Source organism: Balaenoptera musculus, chromosome 20 (genome assembly GCF_009873245.2).
Source record: "Balaenoptera musculus isolate JJ_BM4_2016_0621 chromosome 20, mBalMus1.pri.v3, whole genome shotgun sequence".
In the NCBI taxonomy this organism is placed as follows: Eukaryota; Metazoa; Chordata; class Mammalia; order Artiodactyla; family Balaenopteridae; genus Balaenoptera; species Balaenoptera musculus.
The window spans coordinates 33457411-33479878 of NC_045804.1; the positions used below are offsets into that span (position 1 = coordinate 33457411).

At 53.2% G+C, this 22468-nt stretch overlaps 1 protein-coding gene across 7 annotated transcripts in view; it reads left to right on the plus strand.

Moving 5' to 3' along the window:
* MSI2 (musashi RNA binding protein 2) overlaps positions 1 to 22468 on the plus strand; it is a 393232-nt gene that overhangs the window by 352690 nt on the left and 18074 nt on the right. For 4 of the 7 annotated variants that reach the window (XM_036835933.1, XM_036835930.1, XM_036835931.1 and 1 more), the window contains exon 11: positions 10058 to 10120. In XM_036835933.1, coding sequence (XP_036691828.1) covers positions 10058 to 10120 — 63 coding nt within the window. Of the gene's footprint in view, positions 1 to 10057; positions 10121 to 13545; positions 13596 to 22468 lie in introns of all 7 variants that reach the window. The other 3 variants (XM_036835934.1, XM_036835935.1, XM_036835936.1) reach the window with 1 other exon arrangement.

The window sequence follows — 22468 nt, forward strand, 5'->3', positions numbered from 1 at the left end:
TGAATTGGAGCAGTCTGAATTGACGGGATTGCGGGTTTCACTTTCAATCAGGTTTCCATGCCTCTTGAAACTCCTCTGCATGAAAAAGGGAAACGTGACTCGGGGTGCCAAAGCCAGAGCCCCCGGTTCTCAGGAGGGAAGTCGGGAGACTGAGTTCTTGCCCCCAGCTTGCTGGGATAGTAAGGCCACCTCTGGGCCTCAGTTTCCCCATCTGTCCAATGGGGCTATTGATCTCCTTGTCTTGTCCCCTTCCTCACAGGTTGTTGAGAGGGACACTGACCAGGCATTAAAAAAACCAAAACAACAACAACAACAAATAATAGAGTGTGAGATTATAGGCAGATGGCAGTGCCAGGCCTGAGGGATGGGCAACTCATGCCTCCAGGACAACCAAGGACAAACCAGAAGGCCAAGATGGGCCCCCACTCCCTCCTTCTCCCCAGGCTGAAAAGACAGAGCAGAGTCCTACCCCGAGATGTCTTCCCTGAGTCCAGGTCAGCTTGGATCCCCTGCCTCAGAGAGACCCCAGCCAATGGGGTCACCGCCTGTGCTCCCTGTGCCTTCAGTTGGGGGTGGACCATGCGAGCGCATTCTCTCTAGTGTGCTGGACGGTGTCATCAGGACCTGCCCGGGGCTAGATCTTCTCTGGGCATTGGGAGGGGATCCTGAGCAAACGAGTGAGGCAGTCAGAGCCTGGAGGGGCGTCGCACAGGCAGCCAGATGTATCCCTACGTGGCCTGACTGGGGGGGAGGGGTGGCAGGACTGGGGAGTCATTGACTGCCTGGAAAGCTTTCAGGAAGGGGCACCATCTGAACTGGGTTTTGAGGTGCAAATAGAAATTTGCCATGCAGCCAATGAGGGAAGGGTACTCCATGTCCAGGGATTAGCAAGTGTAAGGGCCCAAAAGCATTACATGGCTTCCCTCCCTAGCATTCCTACCTCTGTTGATGATTCCGTGGCCCCCATCTGGGCAGGTGCTGTCCTGTTACCTGGGCCAGGACAGCTGGACAACAGACTTTAGCACTGAGAAGCTGACGCCACTTTCTTCCCAGACCTAGGGAATCACGGGCAGACACTTTGTGGACCAGGGGCGCTGTCCCCACTGTTGCCTTAGGCTGTTCCCTGTCGGGGTCTCTGTGGATTGCACTGAGCTGGCCCAGTGGGTCCTGGGTGCTGGCTGCCCAGGGCTGGCTTCCTTTGCAGCCAAGAGCCTCGCCCAGATGCAGTCACCTAGAGGAGGACAGGAGAGCGAGAGTGCAGCTGCTGACCCCCCTCGGAAGCCCTGCTGCCCTGCTCTGAGCCCGAGCAGACCTCAGGGCAAGCCCGGTTTTGCAGGGGAGGGTGTGGGGCCTGTCCTGCATCTCTCTTAGTGGAGCTGGTTTAGGGCCTCTCCACACTCTCTTCGTCTGACCTCTGGCACCACCCTTGAACGAGCTAGGATTCAGGTAAGGCCTGGAGCAGGTAGAGCCCCCTCCTTGCCCGCCCTGTTGTACCTATCCATTCCTCCTCCACGCATTCCACACTTGCTTATCAGCACCTGCTGCATCACAGCCCTGCCCCAGAAGCTGGGGACACAGTGACGAACCAGAGAGACATAGCCCTGCTTTATAGGGCACGTGCTGGGAACAGAGGAGAGAGCAGGATTCCACTGGATGGTAGGACCCCCAGAGGCCCCTCTGGCTGAGCCCTTCCTAGAGGAGCTGGAAGGAACTGAACAAATCCAAGGGCAAAAGGGCAGGAGCGACCGCCAGCTCCGGGGTCTTCAGCCACCGCAGGCAGGCCCTCCCTGAGCCCCTGCGAGCCCCTCGCCTCCTGCCGTCACATTACCCACCTTGTACTTCAGATAAGACGTATCCTTATCACTCACAGGCAAATTATAAATGTTATCTATTAAAGCCCTTTGTATGTGAAATGTCATGTAAATTAATAGGGTTTTAGAATAGGAAGGCTACGCTACTGTTATTACCCTGGGCAATAATAATAAAAATAGAAATAAAAGTTATTATTCCACTTACTGAGAGCTCACCCAGTGCCAGATAATGGTGCACCCGTGCCACCATCTCACTGAATTTCACAGCAGCCGGAAAAGGAGGTCATTAATCGCGCTTACAGAGGAGCAAAATGAGGCCAAGGGGGGGTTACATAACTCGTCTTGGGTGGCGCAGCTAGTGAGCGTGGGAGATGGGATTTTTGCCACCTTGCTTTTAGCCATGTTGTGCATGGTTTCCTTTAACCTCTCCGGACCTGAGTCCTTCACCAAGTAACGTCTTCCTGGGGGTACTGCACTGAGGGCCCACTGAGATGGTCGGGGGAAGCCTCTTGGCCGTGGAAAGCGCCCCAGTGGCAGCTGCTCTTCTTACCATCAGTGTAACGATCATTTTCTCATCATCTCGTCTGCTTGAAAGGCAAGGAGACAAAGGAACAGAGAAGGTTCTACACTTCACCTTGTCACCTAGGGCTGACATGCAGTGGCAGGATCTGCCGGCTGTTCAAATTTTTAATGATTTCTGTACTGGTTGGTAAATAGCGGCTTCCTTGAGCCCCCAGAATGCCTCCCCCTCACCTCCCGGGGGTCTCCCCCAAGACCCCCTGACCATCCCATGGTCCACCAATCAGTGCCCAATTCAACACCTAAAAACAGCCTGTCTCAGGAGTCAAAAAGTGATGGACTCTGCATTTACAGGAGAGAGAGTTTGAGATCACAGATGTTAGTTTACTCACGGAGCTAGTGATGGGGCCAAGTTGGGAGCCTGGGATCTTAGGGTGCTCAAGACTTGAACGTTTGCTGTCCTGGTGCACAGAAGTGGGTGCTATAGGGCTGGTGCTTGGAATTGTGCCGAGCCCTTGCAAAGGCCCATGAAGAACGAAGCTGGGGAAAGTAGGCAAAGTGAGGAGGCCCAGGAGAGTTTAGGCCATTTAGATTTAAATGGCTCAGTGAGAGACCCTATGGGGAGGATGCAAAATGTTGACTCTTTAACTGGCAGTTGGACATCTGAAACTTTGAGAACAAGACATGTAAAAAGCCATCTGCACAGCGAGCTCTAGAAGCATCAATGGTCAGACCAGTGGCTTGTCCTGACACCCATTGGTGGTAGGTGGGAGAGTGTCTGCAAAGCAGAAATGGCAGTTTTATGAAGAGTGAGGGGAGGGGTGGTGCAGGAGAGAAGGAGAAACTCTCAGAATAGTTTGCTCATGTCTCCTTAGAAACTACAGTCTGAAACGCCTTCACTTTGAAGGTCTTGGTCTTGGTCTCTGACAGGCTGATGTTTGTTCTGTGGGCAAGTGGGTGTCCCTGGGCTAGCCAGGACCACAAACTGCTGTCACAGAGCAGCGAAGGCTGGCTTTGGAGTGAACTCCCTGTGGCCACTCTCACCCTTGAAGTCTTGCTAGAGAGAGAGCAATGCGGAACAGAGTGTCCTCCTAGGGCCAGGAGCCAGGGTGGAGCACTTGTATCAGCCATTCCTAATACTGGCCCTCTGGCCAGCACTGCAGAGAAACTTTGCCTTGTCCCCGAGGCCCCAGGTAGTCGGGCCAAAGCTGGAACTCTCTAGGGCCCAGAAAGGGAAGGATTTGCCTGCCCCCAGCTCGGTGGGTCCTGACTGAAAAGAATTTTGAGGGACCTGTGTCTTGGTCATGTGTACCAAGGGCCTAGCTTGGTGATTTTTTTAACTGAATTGAAGTGGTAAGACCTTTAGGGGCTAGGTCAAGATCATAGCCATGGGAATGCCTCCATTCCCTTTCCTTTTGTTTGCTGGATCTTGGAGAAAAGCATTAGCTGGAATGGCCACCCCCTCCCCTCGACCGTCCTGCAAGGCTGAGTCTTCTGATCGCTGCTTCCCTCTCCAAGCAGGATTTGGTGTAGCCACACCCAGGTCTTGAGCTCAGCTATGAGAAGACCCTATAGTACACACAGTCAGGGGCCTGGCTACAAGCTAGGTGGGTCCAGGGTAGAGCCCCCTTCTCGCTGTCAGAGTGGCCAGAGCTCCCCTTTAGCCCGAAACCCTGCTTCTCGGTAGCCAATTTTCTCTCCTTTCCGGGGAGTTGGTTTGTGTGCAGCCTGGTCCCACAACTGGAGACCCCTTTCCCATCAGGACTAGTGACTGGAAGCTCTGTGAGGGCAGAGAATGTGTGTGTTTAGTTCACTGCTATGACCCCAGTGCTTAGAATAGTGCCTGGCATGTAGTAGGTGCTCAATAAATATTAATTGAGCGGATAAGGGGCTGAGAACGGGTCGGGAGTTACAGAGGCCTCTGATGTCAGTCCCTGCAAAAGATCTAGGTGAGCAAGGGCACTGTGGGCCCCAGCTCTCTGTTGGGAGGTAATACGGCCCCCCTGGAGAAGGATGCTGGGCCAGAGTCCCCAGGGAGAGCTTTCTGCTTCCTGCCTCCCCAGGACCCCAGCAAGCAGTGCCTAAAGCCGTGACCTCAGCTCCGGCCGTGCTTTGGGGAACGCTGGAAGTTTCCTTGGTCCAGGCTGCACCCAGACATATCATCAGAATCTCCGGGGGCAGGGCCCAGGCATCAGAGGAAGAGGGAGGCAGGAGGAATTGCCTGGAGCAGCTGCAGGTGGGTGACAGTGCCCACCCTCAGAGGGACCCTGGGCAGCTCTACACGCCTCCTGGAGATGCAGGGCGTGCTGGGGAAGGGGGTGGAGAGTGCTTAAAGCAAGCACAATGTAGGAAAAATTGTCTTTCCTAATGGACCATTCGGGATGGTAGTGCACATTATAAGAGAGAGTTTTATAAAGATGCCCCTCAGAAATCACAGCCTGTCAGAGCCGTAAGGAACCTCGGAATTCACTCATCGAAGGTCACAGAATTAAGTAGTGACCAAGCCAGAACTGTATCCCAGGCGGCATCTTCTCAAACCAGGAAGGGGAGAGGACGCAAAGTAAGAGGTCCGTGACCTAATACCCCGCGGTGGACAGGACAGTGGAGCCCTTCAGTGTTTACTAAAAACCAAGGACACCCCAAGACTTCCTCTAAATCAAGGATTCTCTGCCCTTGATCCCACAGAGAATCCTGTGCATCTCTGCATGCATCAGAATTATCTGGAGGGCCTTTAAAAGATAGAGACAAAGGCGCTACCTGATTCTTTGTGTGCTAAAGCTCCCTCAGCCAGGCTAGAGACCTGCTGCTCTGAACGGAGACCCTGAAGTGGATCTCACAGGAGATGGTCGCAAGGATTAGATTCCCCACCGTGTTCTCAGGAGGGCCTTTCCTTCCACAAGGTTAGCGAGTGACAGACTATGCAGATGTGCGCCACCATTTAACCTTTTGCAATTTTTGAAAGCCTTTAAACCAAAGGTTCTCCCCCTCGGCTGCACCCTGGGGTCACCTGGGAAGCACTTAAAGGTCCCCCTGTCCAGGCTGCACCCTAAACCAGATAAATCAGAATCTCCAAGGGTGGGACCCAGGCCTCAGCATTTGTGAAAACTCCCCAAGTGGTCCAGCGAGTGGCTGGCGGTAAGGATAGTCCGCTAGACAGAGCAGGGCGCTCTTTCTTGTTGTTGCCTGGTACCCTTCACTGGGTTAATTATGCTCCTGGCCCACTCCTGTGGGCATTTGAGTTTGCTGCCCCCGGGCTGCAGGGTCACGGGCGTGGAGAGGCAGCTAAGCATGCAGGCAGTGCTGCCTTTCAGCTCAGTTTACCCAGAGCACTGCCTCCCAGCCCTGGCTCTCCTCCACCTCCTTAGGGCATCTGACCATCATCATACCAGCTGATGCTCCGCAAGAGTCTAATGTGGGACAGACTCTGGGCTAGGTCCCAAGTGGGACATGGGACTCAGTCCCCACCCTACAAGAATTTGCCACCCAGCAGCAGAAATCAGATGTGCACCTAAAAATAACTGTGCTTAGGTAAGGCAAAAACTGGTAAGGGCCACAGAAGCAATAAAAAGTAGGTGTGGTGTCGTAGAAGCCTCCAAAAAACCAAAAGTGCCATTGACTTCTAATTGGCACTGAATTCTCACAGATCCAGAAAGTCCAGAAAAGCATCTCATTCACTGTCAGTGGGATGGCAACAGCTTTCACTTACTTGAGTTACTTACCCCAGAGGTGTGATAGTGCCACCCTCAGAGGCGCCGCTTTCCAGTGACAGAGGGACTTGGGTTTGTCATCCTCTTACACCAGGAAGACAGGCTCTTGCAGGCTCAGAGCTGAAAGGATTTTAGAGGTCATCTGGCTTGACCTCCTTGCAGGAGACAGGAGTTGGTTACTCGGGGCGCAGAGAAGTGAAACACGGTGCTTAAGTTATAAAGCAAGCCAGGGGCAGCTGAGGCTGGCGGCCAGCCTTTGATGCCAAACCCAGTGACCCTTCTTTTATTGCACTGGTGGGGCGAGGAACTCCAGACTGGTGAGATTGGGCCTTTAGGTCTGCATGACAGCTCCTAGGAGGCTTGGCACCTGCCCGTGCCTGGAATTCCTCCATTAGTGCTTCATTCTTTCGTACCAGGCAGCCTCTTTTTGAATGCAAGATTCTCTAACAGGAGGGCCATACTACCTTCCTAACACCTGAGTTGCCAGGTAGGCAACCTATAGCTCTCAAGTCCTGAGGTTTTATTAGCCAAACATTTTTCTCCTTGCTGCCTGATTTACTGCTAAGAAATGGGAGGTATTAAGCCACTGGGGTCACGCCAGCCAGCTTGGCCCGGTTGTTAGAGCTGAAAGGAACGCATATTCTAATTTTGAGGTATGGAAATTTAGCTGCACTAAAATGACATCATGAAGTTGGGACATCCTGAAAGATTCCAGACCACTGTTATCAGTAGGAATTCAGGCCTCCTGTGTGCTAATGACCATCTGACCATGTGGCCAACCACAGAGAAGGTGGAATAGCCCTGCATGAGGGAGAGCCCTGTCTTGAGGGCAGGGCTGAAGGCTGGACAGAGACCTGATGGGCCTCATCAGAATGAGAGCTAACACTTGTTGAAGCTTATTTCCTGGCAGGCATTTGTCTAAGCACTTTGCATCTATTAATCTCTGACTAATATCGTCATCTCTTTTATAAATGGGGACACCAAGGCACAGAAAGGTTAAGGCAGCATGCCCAAAGTCACTCAGCTAGTAAGTGGCTGAGCCAGGATTTGAACCGAGACAGGCTTCGTGTCTGTGCACTTGGCTATTGGGCTAACCTGCCTCACGAGGAGAAGCCTGGTTGTCCCCTTCACATGTTGGCCAGACAGGCTGTGTTGAGGAGGGAGGCCTTCTCCGCATTCCCAGCAGCAGACGGGGGACGGTCATCTGGGCAGTGGGGTGCTAGGGTGGCCACGGGCACTCATGGACCAGGGGCTCTGCCACGGTTGCCTGGGCCTCAGCCCCAGCAAGAAGCCCTGAGCCCTGCCAGATCCGCCTAATTCCCTGCAGTCTTCCCCTGAATACCCGCTGCCAGGGCAACCCAGACCCCCATCCCTTCAAAAATAAAATAAGAGGTTTCCCAAGGAGGGAGTCTGCCGCAGGTGACCCCTGGCTCCTGAGGGCCTGGTGAGAGATGCTGAGAACAGGACCAGGAGCCCAATCTGCGAGGCTCTCCCTGTTCTTCCAGCTCCTCCAGGTCCAGCCCTGGAAGCTCCTGGTCCTCAGGTCCCTCCTGCCGTCCTGGAGACAGGCTGCACTCCATGGGAACAGCTTTAGGCCCATGACGGCCCCTGGCTACATACACACACACACACACACACACACACACACACACACACACACACACACACCCCTTTCCTGGATCTGTGCTCACGCATCCCCCACAAGCCCCGCCACCAAGGAGAGCCCATTGGCCTTAGAAATAGCATCAGGGGCTTAGCTGCCAGGTCATCTGGAGAACGTATTTGGGGTGACCAGTGAGGCTGGGTGGCCTACCAGGACAGGAGGGGGATGGCAGGGAGCTGGGGATGTGGACCAAGAAGACAGCCCCGGGGCAGGATACTGGGGCAGCGCTCTCTCCTCCCCCCTTAGGAGATTCCCAAGGAGGCCAGGCTGCGCGGGGGGAGGGGGGGGATGGCGGACTGTGTCGCCACAGAGGGGGTGCTGTGAGGGCTGTCTCTGCTGTTCTGGGCACACTGGGGGGCTCCCCTCCCCTGCTCCCCCCCCACACCTGTCACTCTGCTTAGCCCCGTTTTGATGGTTGAGTTTAAATTCAGCCCCTAGCAGTGTCTGCTGCCCAGTCTCCAGCAGGAGCCTTTATCTGAGATTAGGGATAATGGATTTTCTTTCTTGGATAAGGTTTTTTTTTTTTCCTCCCTCTTTCCTCTCTCTTTCTCTCAGACTTTTTGTCCAAAATGCACTCAACTCCAGAAAAGAGAGGTTTTGTTAAAAGTCTTCTTATTGACTCAACTCCCCTCCCCCAGCTCTGTCCCCCCTCCCTTCTCCCCACCACCAGTTTTTTCATGCTTCCAAGGAAACCTGTTTCAAGTAAGAAGTGAGAGAGTACAAAAGAATAAGGACCTTCCTCCTGTCCCCGCCCTCTTCCTTCTCCCTCAGGGTCCCCTGAGCCCTGCTCCGGGCCTGCAGCAGAGCCTGGTGTAGAGTTGGGATGGGGAGAAATAACTTGACATCTTCCTTATTTTCCTTCAGCACTTTGCGCAAGCACCCACATCTTCAGAAATCTAGATCCTGCCTGGAAGAAATGGGGAGAGGACTTGGTGGGGGAGTCCCTTCCTTGGTCTTGGCAGGGGTCATTGCTGTGTACATTTATTTCACCTGGATCTTTCTTTTTCCCCCTTCAACAGCCCTATTACCATATTTAAATGCAAGTATGTCTCTTTTCATTGGCATTTGAAGTAGCTTAGCCTGACGTCTCTAGAATAGCTCCTTCCCTTTTGAACTTCTTTCCTCCCCAGTAGTTCTGTGTAGCTAGGGCAATAGTCTTAGAGTTTAGTGGGCTTCTAGTTTGCTGTGTTTGGGGGACGGCTCTCTCTCTCCTTTCTCTCCTCCCCTGCTCCCCGCCCTCCACGGTGCATGTTCCCTTACCCCCTCGTCCTGTAGCAGTTCCTTATCTGGAAGGCTCAGTGGCCAACGCTGAGCCCCTCCGTTGGGCTGTTTGCTGCTGGCTTCGGGCACATCATTTAAAACCACAGTCACCGGACACGGGTCTTGGGATCGGGCCTCCAAGCGTCTGCTTGGAGGCAGATTGTTCCACGCGTGGGGAAGTGTGTCTGTGTGTGTCCCAGGGCGTGGCTGTGTGTGCACATGCTGTGGCCGAAAGAAGCCCGGGGGAGGGGACTTGCCCACCTCTTCCTTCACCTGGACACTCTGCAGCCACACTGGGTCACCTTGTCCTGCTGACGTTTAGTCCCACTGCTGGGACAGCCTTGCTGCCTGGTGCGTTGTCAGATCAAAACCCCCAGGAGACCCTTCAATGCCAACTTGATTGGGACGGTGGAGCTCAGACAGAAGAGCCAGATCTAAATCCCCATAACGTGCCTCCAGAGCCACAGGCCCACCCCACGTAGGTCTCTGCAGCCCCACGCTTCCTCCCCCAGCTGGACCCCCAGAATGCTTCACCCCTAGGCCTGGGGCTGTGATGTTGCTGACACTGAAGTCTGGAGTCAAGATGGCCAAGCAAGCCTGAGGCCTCAGGAGAACAGCTAGGCTTAAGCCGTCTCCTGGCCAAGGTTCCTGTAGTGTCAAGAGGCCATCCCCAGGGCCTCCTGCCTATGGCTCAGGGCTGACTGCTCCACAGGGACCCCTGCCTGTGACCGGGCCATGCTCGGCCCCCCAGCTCTGGACGAGCCCTGGGGAATCACCGAGGTGCCCGTGCAGGGGCCGCAGGGAGCTCGCCCTGCTCTCAAGAGAAGTTACTCCTAATCCTCTTCAATTATTTTGGTGTGCCGTCTAGAACCAGTTTCCCGGGTGACAAATGTGTGAGAAATCAAACACACCTAAAGATGCTGTGCCTTCCAGAAGCCTGAGAGCCACAGATCCATGTCCCTCCTAAAGGCCGACCCACGGACATCCCTTCCCACCCCTGTCTTCTGTGTCGGGGCGGGGGACGGGGCCTGTGAGACGCGTCTGTCCGAGGCCCTTGCCAGGACCCTCGTTCACCCCCGCTCCTCTCTCTCTGCCAGGCTTCCCGGCAGCGGCTTATGGACCAGTGGCGGCGGCGGCGGTGGCGGCAGCGCGAGGGTCAGGTAGGAAGGTGTGCGGGCCAGGCGGCTCCCAGGCATGCCCAGTGTGCAGGGGAAGGTAAAGGCCCTGTTGGATCTGTGTGACTGCGTCTGCCCACCACTCTCACCACAGCCCGGAGGGTGGGGGGTGGGGGCGCAGCCCCAGCGGGGGGGTCAGTCGCGGGACCGCAAACCAAAGGTAGATGGTGATTCTCTCACTCAAAAGAGAAAAATGGATTTCTTTTGGACTTTGGACGGCCCCTTCACCTGACAGCCGGCTTCAGGGCACCCGTGGGCATTTCCCTCCTGGGCTTTTGCTGGTTCACAAGGCCCCCTGCCTCGAGTCTCTGACCCAGCCAGAGAAGTTCTAGGTTGCGAAGGGAGACTCAGAGCCCATCCACGTGGTCCTGGCCTTGGAGCAACCCACCCCTTCGGCCCCTGCTGCACTTGGCAAGTGGGCTTGCTGATCCGGCTAAACCCCGAGTCCCTGAGGGTCAAACGTGAGGCCAACCCTGACCCCAGGGAGTGAAGCTGCTCTTCCTGAAGCCCCCAGGCCATCCCAGACTCTCTTCTTAGCCGAGACCAGAGAGCTCCAAGACTCTAGCCGCCAAGGGAATTGGGGTGTTCCCTCCCATGAGGTTGCCCAGGTCATTTGGTCTCCAAATCCAACCTTTGAGGGGGTCTGGGACCCTTGGGGTGAGCTGGGAACCTTTCCCCAGCGGCACTGTGGGCTCAGGCTGGAGCTGGGCCGTTGTCCCTCTCCCCCAGGTGCCCTCTGCCTTCCTGAGCAAGCAGGGCTTCTGCTGTGTGCTCCCCATCCCCCAGGCCACCGAGAGGCCCCCCACCTCCTAAACCCGGGAGCCATGGTTTGCAGCTCTCCCCCAACACCCCGCGGCCAGGGCGCTGGAGCACCCAGGGGAGTTTAGTTTGATGTAACAGGGCTCTGAGGAGGGCGGGGGGAGGGAGGTGCTGCTGAGGGTACCAGGAAATGGGGCATTAAAAGCCCAGAGGGCAAACGCCAAAAAGACCCAAACCCTCGGTGGTAAGAGACTGGCACAGTGAGGCCCTTTGGAAATGTCAGTAAAAATCCGTTCCATGCAAACTGGCACTGCCTCAAGCTACAAAGGACCCACTCCCCTGAGCCACCCGCTGGGGGCTTGTTTGGAGAGGCCAGGGAATTCTCAGGGGGCTGCTGAGGGCGTTAGCCAGAGAGCTGGGCGGGGGCACCGGGCGCCTTTCCTCGGCTTCCGCCTGCCCAGCCGGCCTCCAAAGCTCCCACCGGCCCTCTGGCCAGTGTCTCTTGGTCCCCCTGCCCTGGGGGCGGGTTGCACAGCTGCCTAGTGTCTCCCTGTTCCATTTGGTTTTTTAACTTGAGAGCTTTTTGGTATCACTATAAACGAGCCTCTGTCCTACCTGTGCCTGGGGGAAGGGACGACAAAAAGAAAAATCTTGAGATTTTTGAGTGTTGTTGGTTGTTGTTTTCTCCGTTCAGTTTCTTTCTTATTGTAACTTGGATTATGAAACTAAACTTTAACCCAAAATTAACCCTGCCTCTCTCCCCACCCCCATTCTCCTTGACTTCATGGCAAGTTTAAAGGGCAGCATGGGGTTCTTTGAGAGTCTGAGAGTGGTCTCCCCATGGTCTCTGCCCCCTTCTGCCACCCCTGCCCTCTCACAGACCCCCAGAGCCAGGCGGGAGTCCCACCCATCCCCTCTAACTCCTAACCCCAAAAGTCAGAGCCATCTCCAACCACCCTTTTTTTTTTCAGGATCAGTGGTGTTTTATTTGTAGCCATTTCCATCAGGAGCCGAGTCTCCCACAGGCCATTCTAGGTCAGCCATGCTCATCACCGCACTGTTAGTGAATTCTCTTCAGGAGTGTGCTCCCAGACCCCCTGCCCATACCAGCCTGGGTTAGTGCAAGGAGTAAATCCTCAGCTCGGAGGTGCCCGCCCCAGGATGCAGGCTCAGCCAGGGAAGCTATAGGGCACCCCCCGCCCAGTGCAGCCTGGGTGTGCCCGAGGGTGATGACCGGGCTGTGCCTGCCAAGGTCAGAACACTGCCCAGGCTGGAAGACACCTGCGCACGTGTAGACAGGGTAGCTTAGCCCCCACCCCCTACCCCCTTTGAACCTGGAGCAGGGTTACAAGGCTGGGGAAGGAAGATCTCCACCTGTCTTTCTCTTAGTTCATTTTGACCTGTAAGCACTCTCCCCTTCCTCCCTCCCTCCCCCTAGAAAATGATCTGGACTCCAAGTCTGGCAGGATGGCCAGTTATTTACCTGTCATAGTGGCCCCTGGGATGTACGGGAGGGGCTGCACAGACTTATTTGGGTGTGTGAATCGGCCCAGGCCAGCAGGGGGGCTCACTGAGGGCTGATTGCCTGATTCTACCTTCACCGGCTCCTGCAATCCTGCCCCACCCATCCCAGCTCCTCCCCCGGGGATAGGGATGCTCCTTCAGCCCCCCAGCACCCCCCCCCCCAAGCAGCCTCGGCTGTTGGGGGGCATTACAAGTTCAACGGCATTCTCTCATAGGGAGAAGCTGGTCTAGGGAGTCTGTGGAGTGCCGCCCTTGAGCTTGGTCCCCTGCTGAACCTGGCCGGGGACTCAGAACAGCGGGAAACAGGGCCTCTGCTCCCCAGGGGCTCTCAGGCTTGGCTTAGGAATCAGGTGGACTATGGAAGGCCCTCTTTGCACTTTCATTTTTGTCAAGCTCCACAGTTTTGTGTGGGTTTTCCCTTCCTTATTATGACGTGCCGGGGGAGCTTCCTGAGCGGAAGCGCCAGCCAGGGGCCGTGGGGTGGGAAGCAGCTTTGGTTTTGATGAGCTTGGCAACGGCATCCGTCAGGGCTACGGTGTCAGGGTAGGAGGGCCCTGGGCCTGGAGCTCTGCACCCACCTCAGCCGACTCCTCTGGGCCCGCCTGCCCCGGACCTGAGGTGGGCGGGCTCGGGTGACCCCCAGGGGGAGGTCCCGGCGACTCCTAGATGACTTCACTATCAGTGTCACTTTTCTTTTACCTTCACCCGAAAGTTTGAAACGTCATCTTTTCTTGTGCTCAGTCGAGACTTTGTTTGTTTATTTTGATCGTATCCATTCAGTTCCAGTGGCCCCATCATGCCCCTCCCCCAAAACCTAAATCAAGTTTGGAAAACGACTCCCCCGACAAGTGAGGGAAATGGTTCGAATCTCCAGGCTATTTGATTTCTGGGTGGCATCGCGGGTGGGTCCGTGTATCAGTCTTAGGCCCCGGCCCCAGCCCATCCCCGGCCCCAGCCAGGACCCCTTACTGTGCTTTACACTTGCCAGCTTTGTTCCCATCTAGTGACATGAGCTCCTGACGGTGGTGGTGAGTGTGAGAGTCATGTTCTGTTGTCTTTTCTCTTGCTTGGTTGGGGCTGCGGTGAGAGTGTCTCTGAGGCATACTTTCCCGCCTCTCTTACACTAGGATCTGCACACCTCCTCTCAAACACTCTTCTGAGCACGCTCAGCGGGAAGGTTTGTCCACACCTATTAATCCTCTCTCAGTGTCCAGCTTCCTGTTAGTACCAGCTGGTTTGCATGTTTTTGCTTGTTCAGATGAAACAGTTCAAGAAACAAACTCATATCCAACTCTCGAGAAATGTCTTTTTTTGTACACTTTCGTTTTCGATTTTTTTTTTTTATTAGTTACAACTCCGAAACACCTGTTGTCCAGTAAAACATTTCACACCCCCTGCCTGTTCTTAGATTGTATGTCTCTGTGGGACTGAACTAAATGCATGCACTGTAGTAGATGTACTGGTAGCCGTAGCTGTAGTTGTAGAACATGCATTGTTGAGTTGATATTACAGGGCCTCGGACGGCTGGGCACAGCACGGCTGTCTGCAGGATAGCGCGGGGGCCAGGAAGAGAAGGGGCTCCGTACTTTCAATGTTGCCAAAGGGCTTGGATCCATGTTCCCACCATCAGCCACCACCACCTCCCCTCACACTCCCTGCTCCCCGAGTCCAGGACTGGGTCACCACCCTCAGCTCTAGCCTTCCCAACTGAGATCTCTCTTGATCGTGTCCAACTATAGTGAAAGAGAATGGAATCAGGGTTGGAAGGAGTCTTACAGTTCTTCCTTGTTCTTGTCTTCCTCCTATGATTCTTGAACAGATCAGGTCTTTTTTTACTTCTTAAGGCCTAGCAGCAAGGCTCCTCCAAGCCCTCTACTCCTTGAGTCCTTTGCCAGCTCACATCCAGCCCTTCAAGGATTCAGGTCCTTGTGGCAGCCCTGTCTACATGGTCGGAGGGGAAATGAAATATGATGGGGAAAGGGATTAAGATCTCAAGATCCTTAGTCTGCACACAGGGGATGCATTTGGTCTTAGTCAAGGTCGGCATTTGTTCTTACAGTTGGTGAAGGTAAAAGGAGAAAGGGTGGAGGGCAAGTGAGGTGAGAGAGGTGACATTCCTGCTGTGGAGATTACTGGCACAGCTTCATGAGGAGGGGAGGTAAGGGGAGGGGAGGGGAGTGGTGGAGAGGAAGGGGGCCTGTAATATCCGGAGAGGAGGCCACAGTTTGCCTGCATCTCCCCAGGAAGACTTCCCAGTCCTGCAGCCTCTGCCCTGGGTTCAGGGAGTGTGCAGTCAGCCATCTCTGGACACATTGTCTCCCCTCCATTTGTGGTGACAAATCATAAGACAGTGTAGAGGTCTCTTGGAGCTTTTGGAGGCATCCCTAACCTTCTTAAGTTGACGGAAGATGAAGCAGTAGTTGCCACCTGGGACCTGCTCCTAAAGCCAGGCTGGTGGGTGGCTGTGACCCAACGCTGCAGGACGCAGATGGGATCTGAACGTTCAGGGTGCAAGTTATCTATTATCAGAGGAGACAGAAGCCCAGGAAGTCCCCATAAGATTGTGCAAAATGGTAGCCCGTGGCATGTGGCCCAGTCGGGGTGGACCAGGATTGAATGTGAGCCGGCAGGTCGGCCAGATTAAGGGCCCCGAGGCCCAGGAAGGGAGATCCGGGAGGAGCCGGCCTTCTGGCCCAGTCTTCATGGGGGTGGGAGTGGGCAATGGCGGAGGGAGAAGCTGGAACTGTCAGGCATTGGGGCTGCTGAAGCGGTGGATTGACCCAGAATGGGGAGCAGGAGAAGAGGTTGGGACAGAAGGCAGAGAGAGCAGAAAGTCCCCACCCCCCCACCCCCGCCTGAATCCTAGGTCTGGCTTTGCTGCCCAGAGGCTGGACATCCCTGAGTTTCTGTTCCAGTACGTAAAATGAGCAAGAATAAAATTCAAGTCTGGGGATAGAATAAATCGTTTAACTTAAGCCATAAAATAAACACTTTGGGGAGGAGAGTAGATCTCAGACCTGCCCCACTTTGATCTCAGGACATTTTCCATGTCCCCAGTGAAATCCTTTGCCCCCTGTGTGTTAGGGGCTGAGGGGGTCCACACACTCCAGCTGCTGGAGGAATGCGGACATTGTTTGCACCGGTTGCGGCACAAGCCTTAGGGCTCCCAGGTATTGCTTTCAACAAGCCTGTACTGAAGGTTTGCTTTGTGCCAGGCACCAAGGCATATAAAGGCAGGTAACACTTCTTGCCTTCAGTGGTCTGAGAATCTAGATTCCTTCCACTGAAAGCCCCTATTTCCCACGATGCGCTGTTTCTGGCACCGTCAGCTTCATTTAAAAAAGGAAAACGGATCACTGTGCCGCCTTTATTGCTGAAGATGGCTTTCCTGGGCCTCCGTCAGCAGAATCCGATGTCCAGGAAAGGGGGGTGGGGTGCAGTGCAGGCATCTCTTCTTTCCCGCCCAGGCTCCCTTGTGCTAGCAGCAAGCATCCTCTGGGGGCTGTGACCCCAAGATGGCCCATCTGTGGGTAAGGTCATGGGGACACCCTCTCATTGGAACAGAGCCAGCACAGTAGCCCAGAGGGAGAGAAACTTTGTGACCTGTTAGGACTGCTAGCCAGCCAGATACTTGAAAGACTGTCCCGGAACATATATCTCCCAGTCACTGCCTTGTGCTCTGGGCATGGGCACCTTGTTTCTCGGTTTGTCGTTAAAATCTTCATTTCTGGGAGAGCCAGGACTTCGCCCATAAAGAGTCCAGCATTGGATTTCAGTAACCCCAGTGAATTTATAATAATGTGCAGAGCTGCCCACCTCTGACCTCAGCTTCATTCATTTTCCAAGGGCTTTTGGACCAACTCTGTTGAGGATAAAATACATCAGCTCTAATCAATAATTTTGTAATAGAAATACCATGCACTTGATAAATCAACTCTAGTGCAATTAGTGACTAGCCTCAAAGCCCAGACCTAAGTATAAGTTAATCCTAAAGTGAATGGAGTGGGAGAATGTTAATGGTCTTTTAAATCAGTGGAATTATTTTCAGTGGGTGACACATCCGTACCCGCCCCCTGAGCTGGTTGGCCTTCTCACATGCTGGCTTGGGAGCACAGGCCCTGCTGTCTGGAGGAGGGGTGGGAAGAATGGTGCCCTTGAGAGCTCTATAACAGCACATAGAGCCCAATACAGAGGGGCAAAGGAATCCCCTCCTTGTGCTCTGGGCTGGGTGGGGGCACTGCAGGATCTGGGGAGCCCCAAAAGTTGGTGAACCCACGTGTTGGTGAGAATCACCAAAGGAGCACATACCTGGGTACATCATGGTTCCATGGGTTCCTACAGAGCTAAGGCTGTCATGTCTTTTACCGCAGCTACCCTGTGAGATGGGCAGAAAGGCAGAAGGTTTGGGCTCAATTTTACACGTTTGTTTTTTATGAGAAAGCTGGGCTACAGAGTGGTTACATGACATATCCAAAGTCACACAGCTGGTTACCTGGTTAGCGAGGCTTTGGTCAAGGGTAAAGAACCCTGAACTTGAACCCAGGTCTTTGGCCTCCTTTAAGTAGCCCTGGGAGGAACCATGTTTGTTCATGAAGGGCTCACCTGCCGCCCAGACACCCTGCACATATAGGAACGTCCTGGGAAAGCCCAACAGCCTCGGCTGCCAGCTCTGTGTTGGCTGAGGACTCAGGCTCCAAGACCTCACAGTCCAACCTTTCAGATGTAGATTTCAGAACCAAACCCAGGGCACATCTGCCGTGGAGTTTAAATCGGCAGATATTTATTAAGTGTTCAACAACAGTAATTATTATTATATGTGATAGGTACCATCCTAGGCCTTGATTCAAGGTACTTTGGGCTGAATCAGAAAACCCAGCTCAATGTGATTAAATATTATACGGGATTTATTGGCTGACATCCTGGAAGCTCTATTGGAAGAGAGAGCTTCATGTGTTCAGGGCTCATTTTCTGCAGTTTTCTTAGCTTTGCCCTCCTTCTCATTTCGATATTGTCTTTTTGTTGGTTTCCTACGATGGCAAAATGGCTGCAGCAGTTTCCTGCTTCACATTACCCTGTCTAGAAGAAGAGGGGCGTCAGGTGGTCCAGAATTCTAGCAAAAGTCCAGAACTTTGTGCTATTTGGTTAAGGCCTAGGTTATAAGAAGCAAGCACTGAGGGTGGGATCTGACCCCTCTAAACCCAGCTAAAGGAGCTAAAGGAGCTCCAACACAGTGGAAGAAGGATGGATTTCCAAAGGCAAATCTGGGTACTGATAAAAGGCGGAAAAAGAGACTGATGCTGGCAGCCCTGGAAGCTCATAGATGACTCCAGAGGACAGCCCCTGCCCTAGAGGCTCTCCCAGCCAGGCATGGAGACTAATGTGTACTTATAATATGATGCCTAAGCCCAGTAAAGGAGGAGCACAGAGCTGTGGGGGAAGTCGAGGAAGGTTTCACAGGGGAGCGAGTATCTATACTTTTAAAGGACAGATAGGAGCTCCCCAGGGAGCCTGGGGAAACAGCTTATGCAAAGCCACCAGAAAAGCAGAGTGATCTTGAAGTCCTGCAAATGGTTCACTCTGGCTAGAAAATAAAATGCATTGGGGTTGAGGGCAACAGCTAGCTAGAGAGCTGGGCAGAGTCAGAGCAGGGGGTCCTTAGTGCCACGCTAAAGAGCCTGGATTCACCTAGGTGACTGGGAGCCTCAGAGAGGCCTGAAACCAAGAAGTGACATCAGATTTGTTTGTTAGACAAGCCAGACAGCAGGGTGGATTAGAGAGACGAGAGGGGAGGCGTAAGGGCAAGTGACAAACCATGAAATTGTAAACACTCCATAAATGTTCGTATATAGCTGCCCAGTAAGAGGTACTGTGGGCCTTTTACTCTTCCCCATTAGCTGATTAACTCTGGGCTCAACGTCATGCTGGTTGGGGGACAGTGGGAGGCTGTCTAATGGGCAGTGGGGATATAGGCTTGAAGAGGTAGAGACAGGCTAGAGTCTGGGAGAGGGAGACCTTGAAAGCCCGATTGATATAGTCATATTGGTGGGAGAGAGAGGCTCATATTCTTTATGGCAGTGGAACTCAGTAAAGACAGAACCAAGTGAGGAAGATCAACCTGGCAGTGGCCCAACAAAGCACAATCTGACCCCTTAATCCCTGCGGCTGTGCTGGGTTTGTGGTCTGGAGCAACGGGAGGAGAGCAAGGCAGACCCTGGAGGGCATTCCATCACGGGGAGTCCACCTTAGTTTCCAGCAATTCTCCTTTGCTTCTGCCAACAAGTTGTTGTTCATTCCCTGCTCGGGGCTATTTGTTCCCATTCCTGTGCCCTCCTGGCAGCCACTGCCCTCGTCCTTTCTGCTAGTCCATTTCCCTCTGTCCTCATCTTTGCTCCCTCTGTTCAAATCTGGCTCAGAACACCAGGAAGCCACACCCGATTAACCCTCCCTGGGATGCCCCCTCCTTCGCTCTAGCTTCTCAATGTGATCTTGTGTTCTCAGTCTTCTTCCTGATTGGTGAGTTCTCCTCAATGAAAGGCAGGATTTTGAGTCTTTGGAAGATATTTTGCATGTTATCTCAGAGTGGTGCCTGCCTTCTCCAACAATACAAACCATCAATCCTCCAGGAGGCAGTCAGCCTCTGTTCTTAGTATAGATGAGTAATTACTGTGCAATTAGAGAAGGCGGAAAACAAAGGGGCCCTTTGTTCCTGGATGCTCATTAATAAATACAAAGGTCTCCCCTTTCCATCCTGGGATCCTGCACAACAGGAGGTGGGCAAATAATGCTTTTGAACAGCTGTGATTGGCTGTTGCAATTAGATCTGTCAGGATGAGAGAGCCACAACGAAATCCACTCTATGGCATGGACCAGAGGGTTCCAGCTGGCATCTCAAAATTCAAACCCACCTGGGAGGTCCCTTGAGGGAAGGATATCTTGCAAGTGGTGGATAGAATGCTAAAGACACTTCCTAGCCAATTTTAATAAAATAATGGTAATAGTAATATGTTAATGATAACTCACATATATTATGAGTGAGTCATGTAGTGTGCTAAGCCCACCTCCCTTATCCCATTTTATTCTCTTAGCCCTATGAAATGGGTGCTGTCATTCCCATTCCCGTTTTTAAGATTTAAAAACTGTGGCTTAGCATGTGTGAGGTGGCAGAGGCAGGATCTGAGCCTAGGTCTGTCTCATCGGACAGCGTCTGTCAGCAGACGCTCCATCGTACCAATCCTGCCATACCTGCAAAGCTCTGCATCTTTGAAACATACCCTCAACAAAAACCAACCGCTGCCATCAACTCAGTTCTCCATATCCCTGGTAGAGGAGAGAACCCAGTCATTTTCGGGAGGCATTATACGTGTTTTTTGCACCTGCTTCTGCTGTTGCAGGCTTAACATCACGGTTCTGTCTGGCTTTAGCTGACATTTCCGATCTGGCTTCTGGTCTCTGAATCTCTTCAGACCAAAGGCACACAAAGGAGGCCCAGAGGAGGCATGGTTGGGTAAGTGTGAGCCAGGCTAAAGATCATTATTAGAAAGGAGCCTTTAGCTAAAACAAAACTGAAGGAAGTTAGCCACTGCCTGAAGGAAACTAGGCGATGAAGCAGGGGAGGACGCTTCGGGCAAGACACTTCTCGGTAGGGATGAGTCAACATCCCTTCACGGGAGCTGTGAGGACTTAATCTGGAAGGTCGCTGGGAAGCCCAGCCCAGCCCTGAGGCTGGGAGGGGATTGGCCGCCCAGTTGCTGGGGCTTTGCCTTAAGCCAATGGCTGGGAGGGGCGGAGCCAGAGGCGGGAGCAGTGGGCTCCTCCGCCAATCGTCCTGCAGGGAGGTTGGGCTCCCAGTACCATGGCAACAGTACCATGAGCAGGGGCTCATTTGTTTTGTTGATGAGCAATTACTACGCAATTAGAGAAAGCTAAAAATAAAGGGGTCCTTTGTTCCTAGTTACTTATTAATATTAATAAAACGGTCTGTCCAGTTAACGCAAACCTGTGCGCCTGTGGTAGAGCCCACTGTGGGAGGCTTTCCCCATCTTGGCGGGCAGAGGAGATGCTCAGCCTTACCAACACACGGGACCCAGGATGCCCTGGAATCAGGGGGTCGGTCAGGCACTGACCCATGCAGAGGAGTCTGGTCGTGTCAACCCAGCCTCCAGAGAAAAGACCACAAACACAGCAGCAAAACCAGAAAACATGGACCCGAGTTGGAAGAAACCTCTCGCCCAGTTTTGCTATGTACCCTTGGCGACGTTGTTCGACTTTTCTGGGTCTAGGTTGTTCAGCTCCAGGTGCATAAAATAGTCTCTAAGCCTTCCACTGAGGTAGCCCCTGAGATTTCAATGTCTCCTCTCCCACCTGGCTTGAAGAGAAACAAATCAGACTTGGAAATGACTTGCTAGAAGTTTACTTGGTTGTCCAGGGGTTGACCCCACAGCTTCTGGAATCTGGCCTTGGAGATGGAAACAGCTCAGAGACATCCCTTATATCCCTTCCCCGTCCTAGGGGACTGGTTGCCTTGTGGATTAATCAGATAAGGGTGATAAGAGGCTTTTAAGAAGAAGCAGGAGAAGAAGAGAAGGAGGAGGTGGAGGAAGAAGAAGAAGATGATGATAAGAGCGTAGAAGGAAGAGCAGGGAATCAGAAGACTTGGTTCCAGTCTGGCTTCTGCCAACAACAAGCTGGTTGATTTGGGGGCAAAGGATTTCAGACTGTTGGGTTCTTGGGCACCATTCAGCTCTATAGCTCTGTATATTGCTGCTGTTTCCAAAGCTCTGGATCCCTTATCATTGGGAGCAAAAGGTTGACAGTGATAGTGCCTTAAGATCTGAGAGGAGTGACTGAAGAGAAAGCCAGGGGCTTCCAAGTGATGAAGCAACTGGTAGGGATGCATTTGAAAAAATCAGTCACACATTTTTTTAATGTGTGAAGGCAATGAGAGGGATAGAAATATTTCCAGACTTGTGTATCATTTTAAAAAAAAAACCTATAGTCAGATTTCCATCCTTGTGTGTGGTTGATTAACCCTTTAGGGTTTGGCACTCTGGATGGTATTCATTAATAAAAGTGGACCTGTTAATAGCTGTCATCGATGAGCTGTGGAACTGGGGCGAACGCAGTGGTTCTTGAACTTGGCTACATGTTAGAATCACCTAGGGAGTTCTTAAAATTCCTAGTGTCCAGGCCACACTGTAGATCCATCAAATCAGAATCTACAGGGCGATGGCGGGAGGTGGGGAGCACGGTGGGCAGGCCTCAGCGTTACTTAAAAGCTCCCCAGCCAAGTCCAACCTGTAACCATGGACTCAGATACCATCAGGTTCTTGCCAGATATGGAGCCTCACACCATCTCTGTGACTTTGTCGTCAGCATCCCTACCTCAGAAACAGATAGATAGAGCCAAGCCAGACTGTTCACCCCAGCCTCCTCTAATGAGCAGGAGAGCTGGTCTGTGATCCTTAGCCGGCAGCCTTGGAGCCCAGGCCTCTCCTGCCCACCATTGGTCCTCCCGGCAGGGCCAGGAAATCCACCCTTCCAGGATGGGCTGAAGGGGTCTTTGTCCTCATAGATGGATTCTCCTACCTCCCCCCCCCCCCCCCCCCCCGACAGGACAGCCCTGTCCTGGCTGAGATTGAGAGCATGTACACATAGAACCAGCAGCCCGGAGCAACCATAAACAGGGAAGCAGCTTGACTGTCCCTCCTTGACTGTCTGATGAATGAGGGCCTTTTGGTAAGGTCGGAGTTTGTTTGTTATTAAAGACCTAATTAGAAACATGAGAGGGAGCTGAATGACGCCGTGCTTGGCCAATTAGTGACATGTATGCGCCCACTTTGAACTTCAAGGACACAGAGCTATTAGCGCTTACATCAAAAATGGATTAAACTCCTGTGCCTTTATAATCATTAAAGACAGGCTGCTCAAGTGGAAAGCCTTTTGTACAGGTCCTCAAGGGGCTGCCCCTTGGGCATCTTCCCCACCCCACCCCCTGGCTGCTAGAGCCCCAAACAGTGAGTTTCCATGAAATGTGATCAGGCAGTAAATACT